The following is a 12,187-nucleotide window of genomic DNA, read 5'->3' on the forward strand; positions in this document are numbered from 1 at the left end:
CTGTGTGTACTCTGACTGGGAATCAAACCTGCGTTGTGTGCTGTGCAGGATGATGCTCCAACCCCCTGAGCCACCTGGCATGGGCAATATTTGCAGTTTTGAACTAGGAAGATGTTCAAAAGCCATAGACCTCAGACGCAGCTGCTCTGATACCTCCTTTGTGACAGAAGAATAACCAAGAGATGCTGATTCTGAGATAGGTATCCTCATCCCCATCGGCTGACCAGAATGCCCCCCGGACCCCTAGAGAGGGAGCTGTTTTTTTGGGAGCGAAGCCCTTTGGCAGATGGAAGTATGGTTTTCTCCCCCATGTGCCATCTTCCTCTGCCTTTTTTACAACGGAGAGAAGGCGGCAAGGAACAGCCAGCAGGTGTTGCTAGGTTTTAATGACAGCTCTTCATCCATAGTGTACTTGATGGGCTGTCCCAGCCCGTGACTTTTCACAGAGATGAGAAGGATGTTAGTGAATAAATCTGGGGACTTTCATCAAGTTAACAAAAGTCAAGGTTTGCAGTGCTAGATTTTTAAAATTTAATTTTTATCAAAATAATAGATGACCATAGCTGAAAAGTCAAAAATGCTTTAAGATTTTAAATTTAAAAAAAAGCAGTGCCCAACGCCATACTTCACTTTAGTCTCATTTTCCAAAAACAACTGCCCATTTAAAAAATTTTTTATTTTATTTTTAATATAGTTATTGAATTTATTAACCAAGGTTAATGAAATTATATACTAGTAATGCCCGACAGCTTTTTATTATGTTCTGAACCTTCCTTCCTAACCCCCTTGAATATACAGAAAGGTTACTTGATATTGGCAACTACCAGTCTCCAATTAATGAATTCAGTTAATTTCTTAAGAATTACCGCAGGACATTTCCTATCAGTGTGACCCAGAAACTATTCGAACTCTTTTTTGATAAAAATTCCAAAACAACGGAGGCCCCCAAAAGAACGCTTGTCCAGATCACAAGTAAGGGCATTGTTGGTTTGTTTTTTGGAATCAGTGCCGTTATTCATCCATTCCTTTACCCCACAGGGTCAAACAGTCAATCATGCATATTTTTGTAGGCATTGTGACACATTTTCAAGATTTTATGTAAGGAGTTTTTGTAAAGGAAACCCGTCTGCCAAAGTTCTCTTAGGAAGACTGAGCTGAGGTTTGCAAGAAATGCCGCGGACAACAAAATGTGCCTTTATAAATGGTGCATTTGAGGTAGGAAAGGACTTGGATAGGCCTTTCACAGCACAGACGGTGTAACTTGAACATATGACAAAACACAGAACGGCAGTTTTGGAAAGGGCACCAAAATAAAATTAGATGTTGTGAGTTCTGGTCCTGGCTCTAGTTCCACATATTAGCAGCTCCCGGCCCTTGGGCAAGTTTTTAAAAAAGTCTGAGCTGCAGTTTGCGTATCTGTAAGATAAAGATGTCGTCTGCATTTCTTCTCGTGTAGTGTTGTTGTGAGGCTCTGGGAGTATTTTGAAAACTAAGGGTTTTTCTGATCATTTTGCTCCCACGTTTTTAATTACTTGGGGGGACTAGAACAGACATTATCATAAAGGAATTTAAGTTTATGAGGAAATAGGAAATGAAAACATGTAGGTGTGCTATAGATATTACACATCTTCCTTGAGTAATATTTAACATACATTAGTAACCTTTATTTTAACACCTGGTTGTAGTAAACTTGCGGGTGACGGAGCAGTTGAATCAGGAGGTCTTAATATAAGGGTCATCGGCTCTGTGAGAAATGATCTTCAGCTGCAGAGCTCTGCCCTTGACCCTGCCTGTTCATTTCTTTTACTCTGATTTTAGCGAAGATGCTTTGGTGGTTGTAGATGAAGCCAAGTTGAAGGTGGCAAGGGGGGAGGAAGCTAATAAGACAAATGCTAGATTTTCATGGCGGCATCCTGAGCCTGCAAACTAAGTATAACACAGGTTGCATTTTGACATATTCTCCTGTAGGTGTTTTTTTCTGTGCATAATCATTTTTACATAATTATAATCATGCTATGTACAAAGTTTTCCTACCTTGTTTTTTAAACTTAGCGTTTTATCATAAAATACTTTCCTATGCTATATATAATAGAGATAGTTTTAATGGCTGCCTAATACAGCTTCACCATAATTTAAGCTTATTCATTTTCTTAGCTCGTGAGAGCATCATCCCAATATGCCCAGATTGTAAGTTTGATCCCCAGTCAGGGCATATACAAGACTCAACCAACAAAATATCAACAAATGCACCAATAAGTGGAACAACAAACTGATATTTCTCTCTCTCTCCCTCCCTTTATCTGTCAAATCAATAAAATTTTTAAAGATAAAAAGCACACCAGACACCTGTAGAAACTTCTTTCCTGAGGATTAGTTCTGATACTCAGTTTTCCCTCCCAGATCTTAGAGTCTCTGTGGATCGTGATGAGCCGAAACGTGAGCCTGCTCTTCACCACGGTCACCACGCTCCTGACCATCCTCTTCTACAGCGGGACGGCCCTCCTCAATTTCGTGCTGTCTCTGGTACGTGCGCAGACACGAACACACCGCCTTTCCTTCCACCGGAAAGCCCAGTCTCGGTTCCATTTGTGTTTCCTCCCTGTAATTTCCAAATGCGATTTTTTAGGAGTTACTGTCCTTTGTTTTGCAGATAATTTTCCTGACCACACTGTTTTATCTGTTAAGTTCCAGTGATGAGCACTACAAGCCAGTGAAGTGGGTGATAAGCCTGACGCCACTCTCTCAGCCAGGGCCTTCTTCTAACGTTATCGGCCAGTCCGTGGAAGAAGCTATCAGGTAGGGGTAAGATTCATGCTGTTCTTACTTCCTTCAGAATCTACTTTCCACGAGAAGCCTATTTTCTATCTCGAGCCTTCCTAGTAACATTCAGCGCTAAACTAGTGAGGGAACTGGTGTCTTCAAAATTTCTTATCTCTTTTTGCGAGAATAATATGAGCAGTGCAACTGTTGATAAGAAAACAATTCAAAACAGCTCCAACGTCCTATTCTCCAGCCTGTGGTTTACAAAGATTTAATGGCCTGTCCCCATTCGTTTTCCTCCCCAGGCTCTTGCTGCTGATCATCATGTCAGTCGCGCAGGAAAGCCCTCCTTGCACACACATACACCTCACCTCCTCTCAGAACCCTTCTGTTCTCAGGAATTCCAGCTTGGCTCAGGTGGCCTCCCTGTTTCTGCCCCTCGCCCTCTGCAGCCAGGCTGTGCCTTCTGCAGGGACTAAGTCGGATACTAGCAATGCAAAGTGTTTGGTCATCTCTTAAGTCATAGGCTCTGTGTGCGGTGCTGGTTCTGGCCAGAAACTTCCATCATGTCGTCTGGGATCCATGTATTGCAGGCTCCGTGTCTGAATGAGATGAGTCTTCAACATTTATTCTTCCTATGCCCTTCCCAGGTCACAGACTCCTGCCCCCCTTTTTACTTTCCCCCTCATCATTTTCGGTAGGGAGAGGCCTGTTGAAGGCCTGCCTTTGTCCCTCATTGCTCTGAATTTATCATTAACACTTTACTCCATTTTTACTTTTTATGAATAGCTACTCATAGTAAATTCTCATGTTATCCATTAGTGCTGCTTTTTCTAATTAGTTGTTAGCCAGTTGGTTGTAAGTTTCTCTTGAGTAGTGAATCTTTGGCTGGCATTTCTCTTTCTACATATTTGTAAAAATTACCATGCTTAGAACAGTCTTCTGCAGAAATCTTAATTTGACCTGATAATTGTGGCTGACTGAGCTTGGCTTATTTTTTCATGTAACAGTTGGTAAAGATACCCCTTTGAGCTTTGGAAAGCCCTCTTACATTCAAATAAGATGAATGAAGCTGAAATATCTTCTCTCTGGAAACTTTGGTAGGTTTTCTCATGTTTTCCTACTAGCAAAGCCTGGGTAAAGTCTTCTTCAGGATCTTGTTTCCTTGATTAGACATCATTTTATTTATTTTGAATTTTAAAAAAATGTTCTGATCTGCTCTGGTGCCCTTGGATATCCATAGGGGCCATCTATGTAAATATTCCGAGTTTGGGAGCTTTCAGGGTGAAGCTATTCTTACTGGCTTTACACAAAGAACTTACTGGCCTTAGCATGCCTTCTAAGCCTGTTTGACTGTTAGTTATCATCTTTATTGAGTGCATGAATGATGAAAACTCCAGCAACAGAGTAACTTTAGTTTATCTAAGTGTCATCTGACTCAAAAAAATTACCAAAAAGGAAAATAACCTTCTATCTTCCCAGCGGAATAAAGCTGTTGAATCAGCCATCTCAGAGCCTGGCAGAATCCTCTGTAGTCAGTGTGGCTTAAGCCAGGCTTTGCAGAAAGATGTCTACCTTGTCCATAAAGAACTTCAAGACAGATGATGCTGTATTTTCCTAAAGTAATCTTTATTAGCACTGACTCTTACTCTCACAAAAGTTTTTCTACCTTCAAATCTCAGCGTTTGAATTTTCTCTTGTTCTGGTTTGTTTCTTTTTTATTTATTTGTTTGTTTGTTTGTTTTTAGAGAGAGTGGAAGGGAGGGAGAAAGAAAGGGAGAGAAATATCAACATGTGGTTGCCTCTCGTGCACCCCCTACTGGGGACCGGGCCTGCGACCCAGGCATGTGCCCTGACTGGGAATTGAACAAACAACCCTTTGCTTCACAGTCTGGTGTTCAATCCACTGAGCCACACCAGCCAGGGCTTGTTCTGGTTTGTTAGTGTGAACCACTTGCTGACCATCCTCTGAATGTTGGTCATTGAATCACCTCTTTTTCATGGCATGTTTGGTATGAAAATCAAGTTATCTTCTGTTTTAAACTTAACTTTTCAATGTCATTGTTGCTTGGAACTGGTAAGCAGAGTGTGGCCTGCACCTAGGTCCAGCTGATTGAAAGCTCATTATCCTTCTGGTATACCACGATGCCTTCTTCCAGGAGGAGCCGGCTGGGGGGGGGGGAGAACACGTGAGTTAAATTTGTGGTTCTGTTGAGACTATCCAGTGGACACGTGAAACTGACAGCTAACCATTCAGGTCTTTGGCTCAGGAGGGAATCTGAAATTGGAAGAGTGTGGTCATCTACAGAGATACCAGGAAATCAATGTCTTTCTACAAATGAGATTTGCCTTATCATCTTGGGTTTGCACACACCGATCGCACACTCTAATGGTAGCCCTTGTCTTGGTTCCAGAGTGTGCTTGGACAAAACCCACTTATTTCATTATCTTATTTTTAATACAGAAAATTATTTTTAATAATCCTTAGTACCAGAACCAAAATCCTAATGGTTGTCAGAACTGATAGTTTTTTGTGAGTCTGAAAATAATTGTACAGACTAGAGAACTTGTAGCCTGGGCCATTTTTCTAACCACAGCTATTTCACGTTAGATAAATTAACGGTTGTAATTCAGGATGGTTTTAAGCAGTCTCAGTGCTTTTGGTCTATTTTTGTTTTTACTGGGTCAAATTCAAGACTTCAATAAAAGTGTACAGGCTGAACATAGATGCCTCTGAGGAACCCTCTCAACGTGTCTGAGGGCAGTGGGTTCTAGTTCCTCAGCACTCTTGTCAGACTTTTCATTCTGAAGGATTACGTTCAAGATGGAATATATTTCTTTATGGAGAAACATTGTAAGTGGAAAAATATTATACAAATGATAATGAAAATATTATAGTGTCCTGGGCATGTAATTTAGTTTGCAAATTATTAGTGATATCAGTAAGCATCCATCCGTAGTCATTATCGATGTTGCAGTAAGCCAGTCATTAAACTCATTTTATATTTATTAATGTATTAATAAATTAAAAGTGGAATTGAAGTTGAGAGTTATGTGCATGACCAGTCAGTGAAAATGTCCTTGTTCTTCAAACTCTGCCTTTCGAAATACATGGCTACTTTATAAGCACTGTCCCATTGAATTTTTGAAACTTAGTTGTTTTGCAAGCCTGAACAAGTACTCTAAATTAAATACATCTGTGGTGGAGTGTTCCTGTCGTGAACTTCTGAGTCAGTGGCATGCGTCCTTCATCCCCGCACCATTTCCCTGCCCTCGGAGCATGTCGCGTCCTGAATGTCCGCATCGCAGCCTCCCTCCCCGGTGCTCCCACTCTGCTTGCTCTGGTGGGGATATTGCACATTACTAAGTTGCATGTGCACGGCCTCAGTGCAATTTAGTGTGTGTGATATTTTCACATGAGTGCATGCACACGGGTGTGGCTCTTGCTTGTGGGATCACAGCTTTCAGTGCCAGGGGGTGGTACTCCTACCGATGAATTCGATGGGAGAATGTATGTACTGGGAGATCTTCATCTGGAAAGTGAACGTGCTTCCCCCCTTTACCCCTCAGTTCTGTTGGATTAAGAGTATTCGGGCTTTAGCAAGATCAGCATTGGTAATTTAGTAAATCAGTATTTCCATTTTTCACTTCGAGCAAATTAAACGTTCTTTTGGAGAGATTCTCATGGATTTAAGGTGTGAACAACATATGTTTAAATTAAAATGTACAAGGAAGAGTTTAAAGCTGTTAGAAAATGTATTTTCATTTATTTGAAGAGATATGTCTCTCAACATCAAATTGAGAGACAGAATCTCATGCATAATTAAGAAATTAAATTAGATCTTAAATAATATCAGTAATAATTATTTAATTTATATTTATAAATTCTAATTAATTATAATTTAATTATCTAATGATAATTAATAATCAGTACATATAATGCCTATTTAACCTACTTGATTAAAGATCAGTCTTATAAACCTAATCTTTTACTCCTTAAGTTTCCAAGGAAAATGACCTTAAAAAACTTTGCTTTGTATTGTATTTAGTTTCTCATTGTGTTGTTTTAAATATTGCTAAGTTTATTTTAATAGGGTTATACTAGAACTAGTGTTGAGATGCAGATGTTCACTGTTTGCCTATATTATTGAAACAACCCCTTATTAATTATTTGCTTAGCATTGGAGTAAGCATCCGTAACGACTAGGCATTGTAGAAGACATAAACCCATGTATTAATGAGATAAAACTACTGAGTTAATATTCCTGCTGCCAAGGTGTCCGGGTGCTCTAATGTGATGGCACTGTTGTGTGCTTCTGTGTGTGACCTACTGTTCCCAGTGGGAACGCCAGGTCTCCATGTTGGCGCCTGCTCCCCAGGCCTCTCTGCAGTGCTCCAGGCCTGCATGCACACACAGTGTGACCCTTCCCCTCTGGATTGGGAACTCCAACTTCACCAGGTTTCGGTGAAGTTGGAGTTCATTTTACTGCGGCAGACGAACAGGAAAGGGAAGGAGATGTAACTTCTCAAGAGGTTAGTTAGTAATGAAGGGAGCTGGGGGGATACTTCTCCCAGCTGGTAATTTTATACGGTAGTCTTCTCCTTATCCTAAGTTTCGCTGTCCATGGTTTCAGTTACCTGTGGCCAACTGTGGCCTGAAAATATTACATGGATAATTCTAGAAATAAACAATTTATAGGTTTTAAATTGTGTGTCGTTCTGTGGAGTGTGATGAAACCTCACGCTGTGTTGCTCCATCTCGCCTGGGACGTGAATCACCCCTTGGTCCAGTGTGCCCACGCTGGGTGTGTTCCTGCCGTTAGTCACTTAGTGCCCTTATTGGTTACAGGTCGGCGCTTGGGGTATGGCAGTGCTTGTGTCCAAGTCACCCTTATTTTACTTAAAATAATGGCCCCAGAGCACAAGAGTAGTGATGCTGGCAGTTTGGAAATGCCACAGAGAAGCTGTGAAGTGCTTCCTTTAAGTGACAAGGTATGTATGTATAGGGAAAAAAACAGCATATGTAGAGTTCAGTACTGTCCATGGTTTCAGGCAACCATTGGGGGCCTTGGACCGTGTGCCCTGCGGGTAAGGGGAGATTACTGTAGGTTGTGTCTCTGGAAGCTGGCCTGCCCCGCCCCCCCCACTAGCTCATCTACTTAAGGTACAGTGTATTGCAGGGAGGGGCAAGTACTGATAAGAAAAGAATGTCTGTTGTTTCCTGGGGTAATGGTAGTCTGGCAGTCGTCCTGTTTGGCCTTGAGAAAGAAAAGAGGGCAGAAGCAATGTAAGGAAATGTTAGAAGTAGGCAGAATTTTATTGTGGACACTTCTCTCTCCTTTTCTTCATTTCTCTTCTTTCTTACACATGTGCCTCCTACTTGTCAGTGGTCAGGGGCCCTGTGTATTCTGTGGGCCTGGAGCTTCTTCACTCTGGTTTATTTTCCTCCCTACTCCCTTTTTTGCTTCAAATCTCATTCCATTAAAAGCAGGTTATCTGATCAAATCCTAGGTTGTCTGGCTGGTTTTCTCTCCTTCAGTTTAGAAAAGCAACAAGAAGAATGTTTTGGTCAGAAATGAGAAAGGGCTGATAACTGAAGTAGTATTAGGAAGCTTGTGAAAGGGTTACAGTTTCAGCTTAGAGTTTATGAAAAATGAAGATGGAGGTTATAAAGATGAAGAAGAATTAAAATTCTAACTAATCATTTGAAATTAGTTCAAGACCCTGATGGAGATGAGTTAGAGATATAGTTGGGTTAATGAGGCTGGGGCACACACATCTGTACTGCAATGTGGTATAAATATACAGTAGCACTTATTAGGGAAAAGCTTAGAAGTAGACAAAGAGCTTGGACCTGCAACTTTTCTTCACAGGTGTATGCTTTGTTGGGGCCTAACTGGATTGGATGCACTGTGGTTTACCTTTCAGTAGGGGGAACCCTGCCCCAGAGCAGTTTACAATGGTGCTGGGTCCGGGAACTGACCTAGCACCATAGGACTGACATCTAACAGTGGGAGAAGGTGTCTGAGCGAGCATGTGACCTTGTAGAAACACTCAGTGGCTGGTATCAGTCTCTTTTTCCATTGAGCTAAATCAGACCCACCGAGTGAGCACAGCTGAGCTACCAAAAGAGCGGAGGAAAAGAGCCTCCAGAGTCTTCTGAATTTAATTCTCTTCAAGAGCCTGGAGATCCAGTGAGAAAGCAACTGTCAATAATCTTTGAGAATCACTGGAAGGAGAGGTCCCAGAAGACTGAGCACAAGAACTATTCAAAATAGAGGATCAGGGTAGAAAGTGGAGGAACACTGCATTTCATACACATTAGACTGGTGAACTTGCCATAGGTTTTTTGTAAATTTCTACAGTAGAAGTTTGATACATGGTTGTGAGCATTTATGAAAGGAAGGGTAATGCCGGCTGGTACCATACATAACCACTCTTAGAAAATGCCACAAGTCATAGCTATTGTGATTTTTGCAAGGGATTTGATGAAGGGTATCCTAATGTCTGTCTTGTTGGTAAGATAAGAAAAGACTCCTCCAATCTGAGGATCCAAGAAGTACTGATTAATGGGTTGGCATCAATGAGAAGATGATCTTTCATTGGTATGATTGTAAGAATGTGCTTGCACTGGTTACACTAATGATTTCTGGTAACCCATTCAAACTGTATTGTTCATGTCATCAGTTATCTGCCAGATAAAGTTTTGATGGTGAAAGTAAATCATTTAGCAAACTGAATTTTAGATTCCTGAGGGGTGAGTGGTCAATCGCATACTCAGCATTTTGGGGTGTTGCTCATGTAGGCTGATCAATATCTTACAATTTAAAATAACTAAACCAAAACTCTGTGGTATGCAACTTGAGTTTTCAGCATTGTCATTCCCTGTACCTCTTTAGCAGAAAGCAAACATAAGTGTATTCCAAAACCTGGAAGGAGGACAGAGAAACTATATGCATTATTTCTAGCTTTATTGTAATGCTAATTGGAAACAATGACACAATTCTATAATAGCCCCAGTTTAATTGAGTGCTTACTGTGTACCAGGGACTAAGCTTAGCACGTTAATCGCATTATTAATCTTTATAATAACACTATGAAGTGACTGCTGTTATCTCTATTTTACAATCAAGGGAAGTGAGGCTCTGAATTTACATGGTTTTCAGGGTCATGCCACGGTTAAGTGACGGAACTGGAATTCCAAAGCAGTTGGTGACAGAGCCAGACTGTCTTGGGTCTCATGACTCCCATTTCCCTGTTCTTCCCGCTGAATCCATGTCTTATTAGTTCTCCTTCCCTAACGTTTCTCATTCATTTACCTCATTCCTGTCTTCCCCCTCGCTGCCACTCCTTTGGTTCCCACTGTTCTGTCTCTCAGTGGCCTCCTATGCACTGAGCCCTTGACCTCCAGTCTCATCCTTTTTTTCAGTCCATCCTCTGCCCTAACATTTGTGTCAAGTTCTGTGTTATATGATGCATATGTAATTTCACTGATTTCCTGTTGGGTCCCCTCGATCATCCAGAAAAGAGACCTCTGGTCAGAGATCAAGTACATCAGGTAAACTGGGAATGTAGTTCGGTTAAAAAACAAACAAACAAAAACAAACTTCAAATGAGGGCCTGAGGTATTTCAGATGAAAAGGCAGGGAAGACCCACTCACAGTTGGATCTGTGAACTAGATCACTCTGGTTTACTACCTCCTGGTCCAGGCACCCAGCTCACTGAAGGCCAGAGTGGGACACAGGAGTTCTACCTCGAGTTGTGCCAGCAAGCATGGGCACACACACTGAGCATCATACATGGCCTGTCTCATTGCTCCCCGTGCCTCTGCTCCTCACCCCCGTGATCTACTTCTGTTTTCCTGAACATTTCACTCTACTAGGATGAACAGGACCCCAGTTTGTTGAAGAAGTACATACTGAGCTCAGTTCCCCTTCGGAAGTGTCAGCTAGGATAGGATAGCCATTATCTCATCGAGGTCTTGGCGGGGACCAGATTCAGGCTGTACTGCAACTGATCAGGCTCCTGTTGGGCGGTCTCTTGGCTTTGAGGACCATTAAGTATCTGATTGACCTGCATGAGAATATATTAGTAATATATGATAGAAATCTGGACACCAGAAGTAGGTTTTCACCCAACATCTTGGCCTTTTCTGAATTGGGTGCTTAGATTTGGAGTTGGTGTACCAACTAACTAGTGTACTAGTGTATGATCTAGTACACAGATCCACAAATAAATAATAATCTGTTTCTTTGCCTTCTCTAACTTCTAGAGGCTGCCTGCACTCCCTGGTTTGTGGCCTCTTCCTCTGCCTTCAAGGCCAGTTTGCTTAGTACCTTCATGTCCCTTTTTCTCTCTGACCCCTACGTCTGTCCTCATTTCTTCCCGACTCTCCTGTAGAAAAGTCAAAGCTGGAGAAAGCACATACCGTGGCTTTCAGAGATCCAGTTTTAGGGAGGGACTGACTATAAAAGGACACAAGGGGACACTTTTTGGGGTGATAGAAATGTTCCATATCTTGATTGTAGTGGTGGTTATGAAACTACATTTGCCAAAGTTTACTGAATTATATACTTAAAGTTGGTGAGTTTTATTGTTTATAAATTATAGTTCGGTAAAGCTGATACAGAAAAAAAGAAAAATGGCTATGAATTTGAGGGAATTAAAATTTTTTCTTAATAAATTGTTAGAGGATTTTTCTGTGCTGTTTTGTAAAGCTGTGTATCAGGTCATAGGTCATAAGATAGAGGGGAATTGTCTTTCCCTCTCATTGGGTTACATGAATATGTTAGTAACTGCAAACAATATATAATGCATTTAGGGCCCACAAAATTACTTGAATGTTGCCTTAGTGAGAATATTACGAACAGTCAGTACTCCCGGAGATGAGAAGGAAGACCGTGCTGTTTGCTGAAGTTGTCCTTTTTGGATTGAGTGGTGCTTACTTGCCGCCCAACAGGCGATTCTATTGTGATATTCTGTTGCACCTTTGGTGTCAACTTATTTTCAGCTTCAAATTATTAAAATTACCTAAAGTTAAAAAAAATAAGGTTGATGAAAGTACTACATCTGTATTTTTTCTCATTGACTTTATTCTGTACTTTTTTTCTTCTCAGATTTATTCTCCTTAAACTCTCTGTGATATTTGATCTTATTATTATTCCCTCCTTCTTGAAAGCTTCTTTCTCCCTTGTCTCTGGGAAGACTACACTGGCGATCTTCCTACTCCAGAAATGATTTCGTTGTCTCTTGGCTGGTGTGACTTTGTCTGGAGGTCCCTGTGAGAACACAGCCCACTGCCCCATTTTCTAAGCTTCCGCTTGGGATCTCTTATCCTTCCCTGTGATTCATCTATTCTGGTCCACCTCAAATCTTTTGTCCTCTGTCAAGCCTTGTCTCTTATCTCCAGCTACCTTAGTGTACTGT

The 12,187-nt window shown here is 41.2% G+C and overlaps 1 protein-coding gene across 3 annotated transcripts in view; it reads left to right on the forward strand.

Moving 5' to 3' along the window:
• TMEM245 (transmembrane protein 245) overlaps nucleotides 1-12,187 on the forward strand; it is an 81,894-nt gene that overhangs the window by 46,475 nt on the left and 23,232 nt on the right. For all 3 annotated transcript variants that reach the window (XM_053921990.1, XM_053921994.1, XM_053921997.2), the window contains 2 exons: nucleotides 2,401-2,523; nucleotides 2,651-2,796. In XM_053921990.1, the coding sequence (XP_053777965.1) occupies nucleotides 2,401-2,523; nucleotides 2,651-2,796 (269 nt within the window). The remainder of the gene's footprint in view (nucleotides 1-2,400; nucleotides 2,524-2,650; nucleotides 2,797-12,187) is intronic.

Source organism: Desmodus rotundus, chromosome 1, assembly GCF_022682495.2.
Source record: "Desmodus rotundus isolate HL8 chromosome 1, HLdesRot8A.1, whole genome shotgun sequence".
Taxonomy (NCBI): domain Eukaryota; kingdom Metazoa; phylum Chordata; class Mammalia; order Chiroptera; family Phyllostomidae; genus Desmodus; species Desmodus rotundus.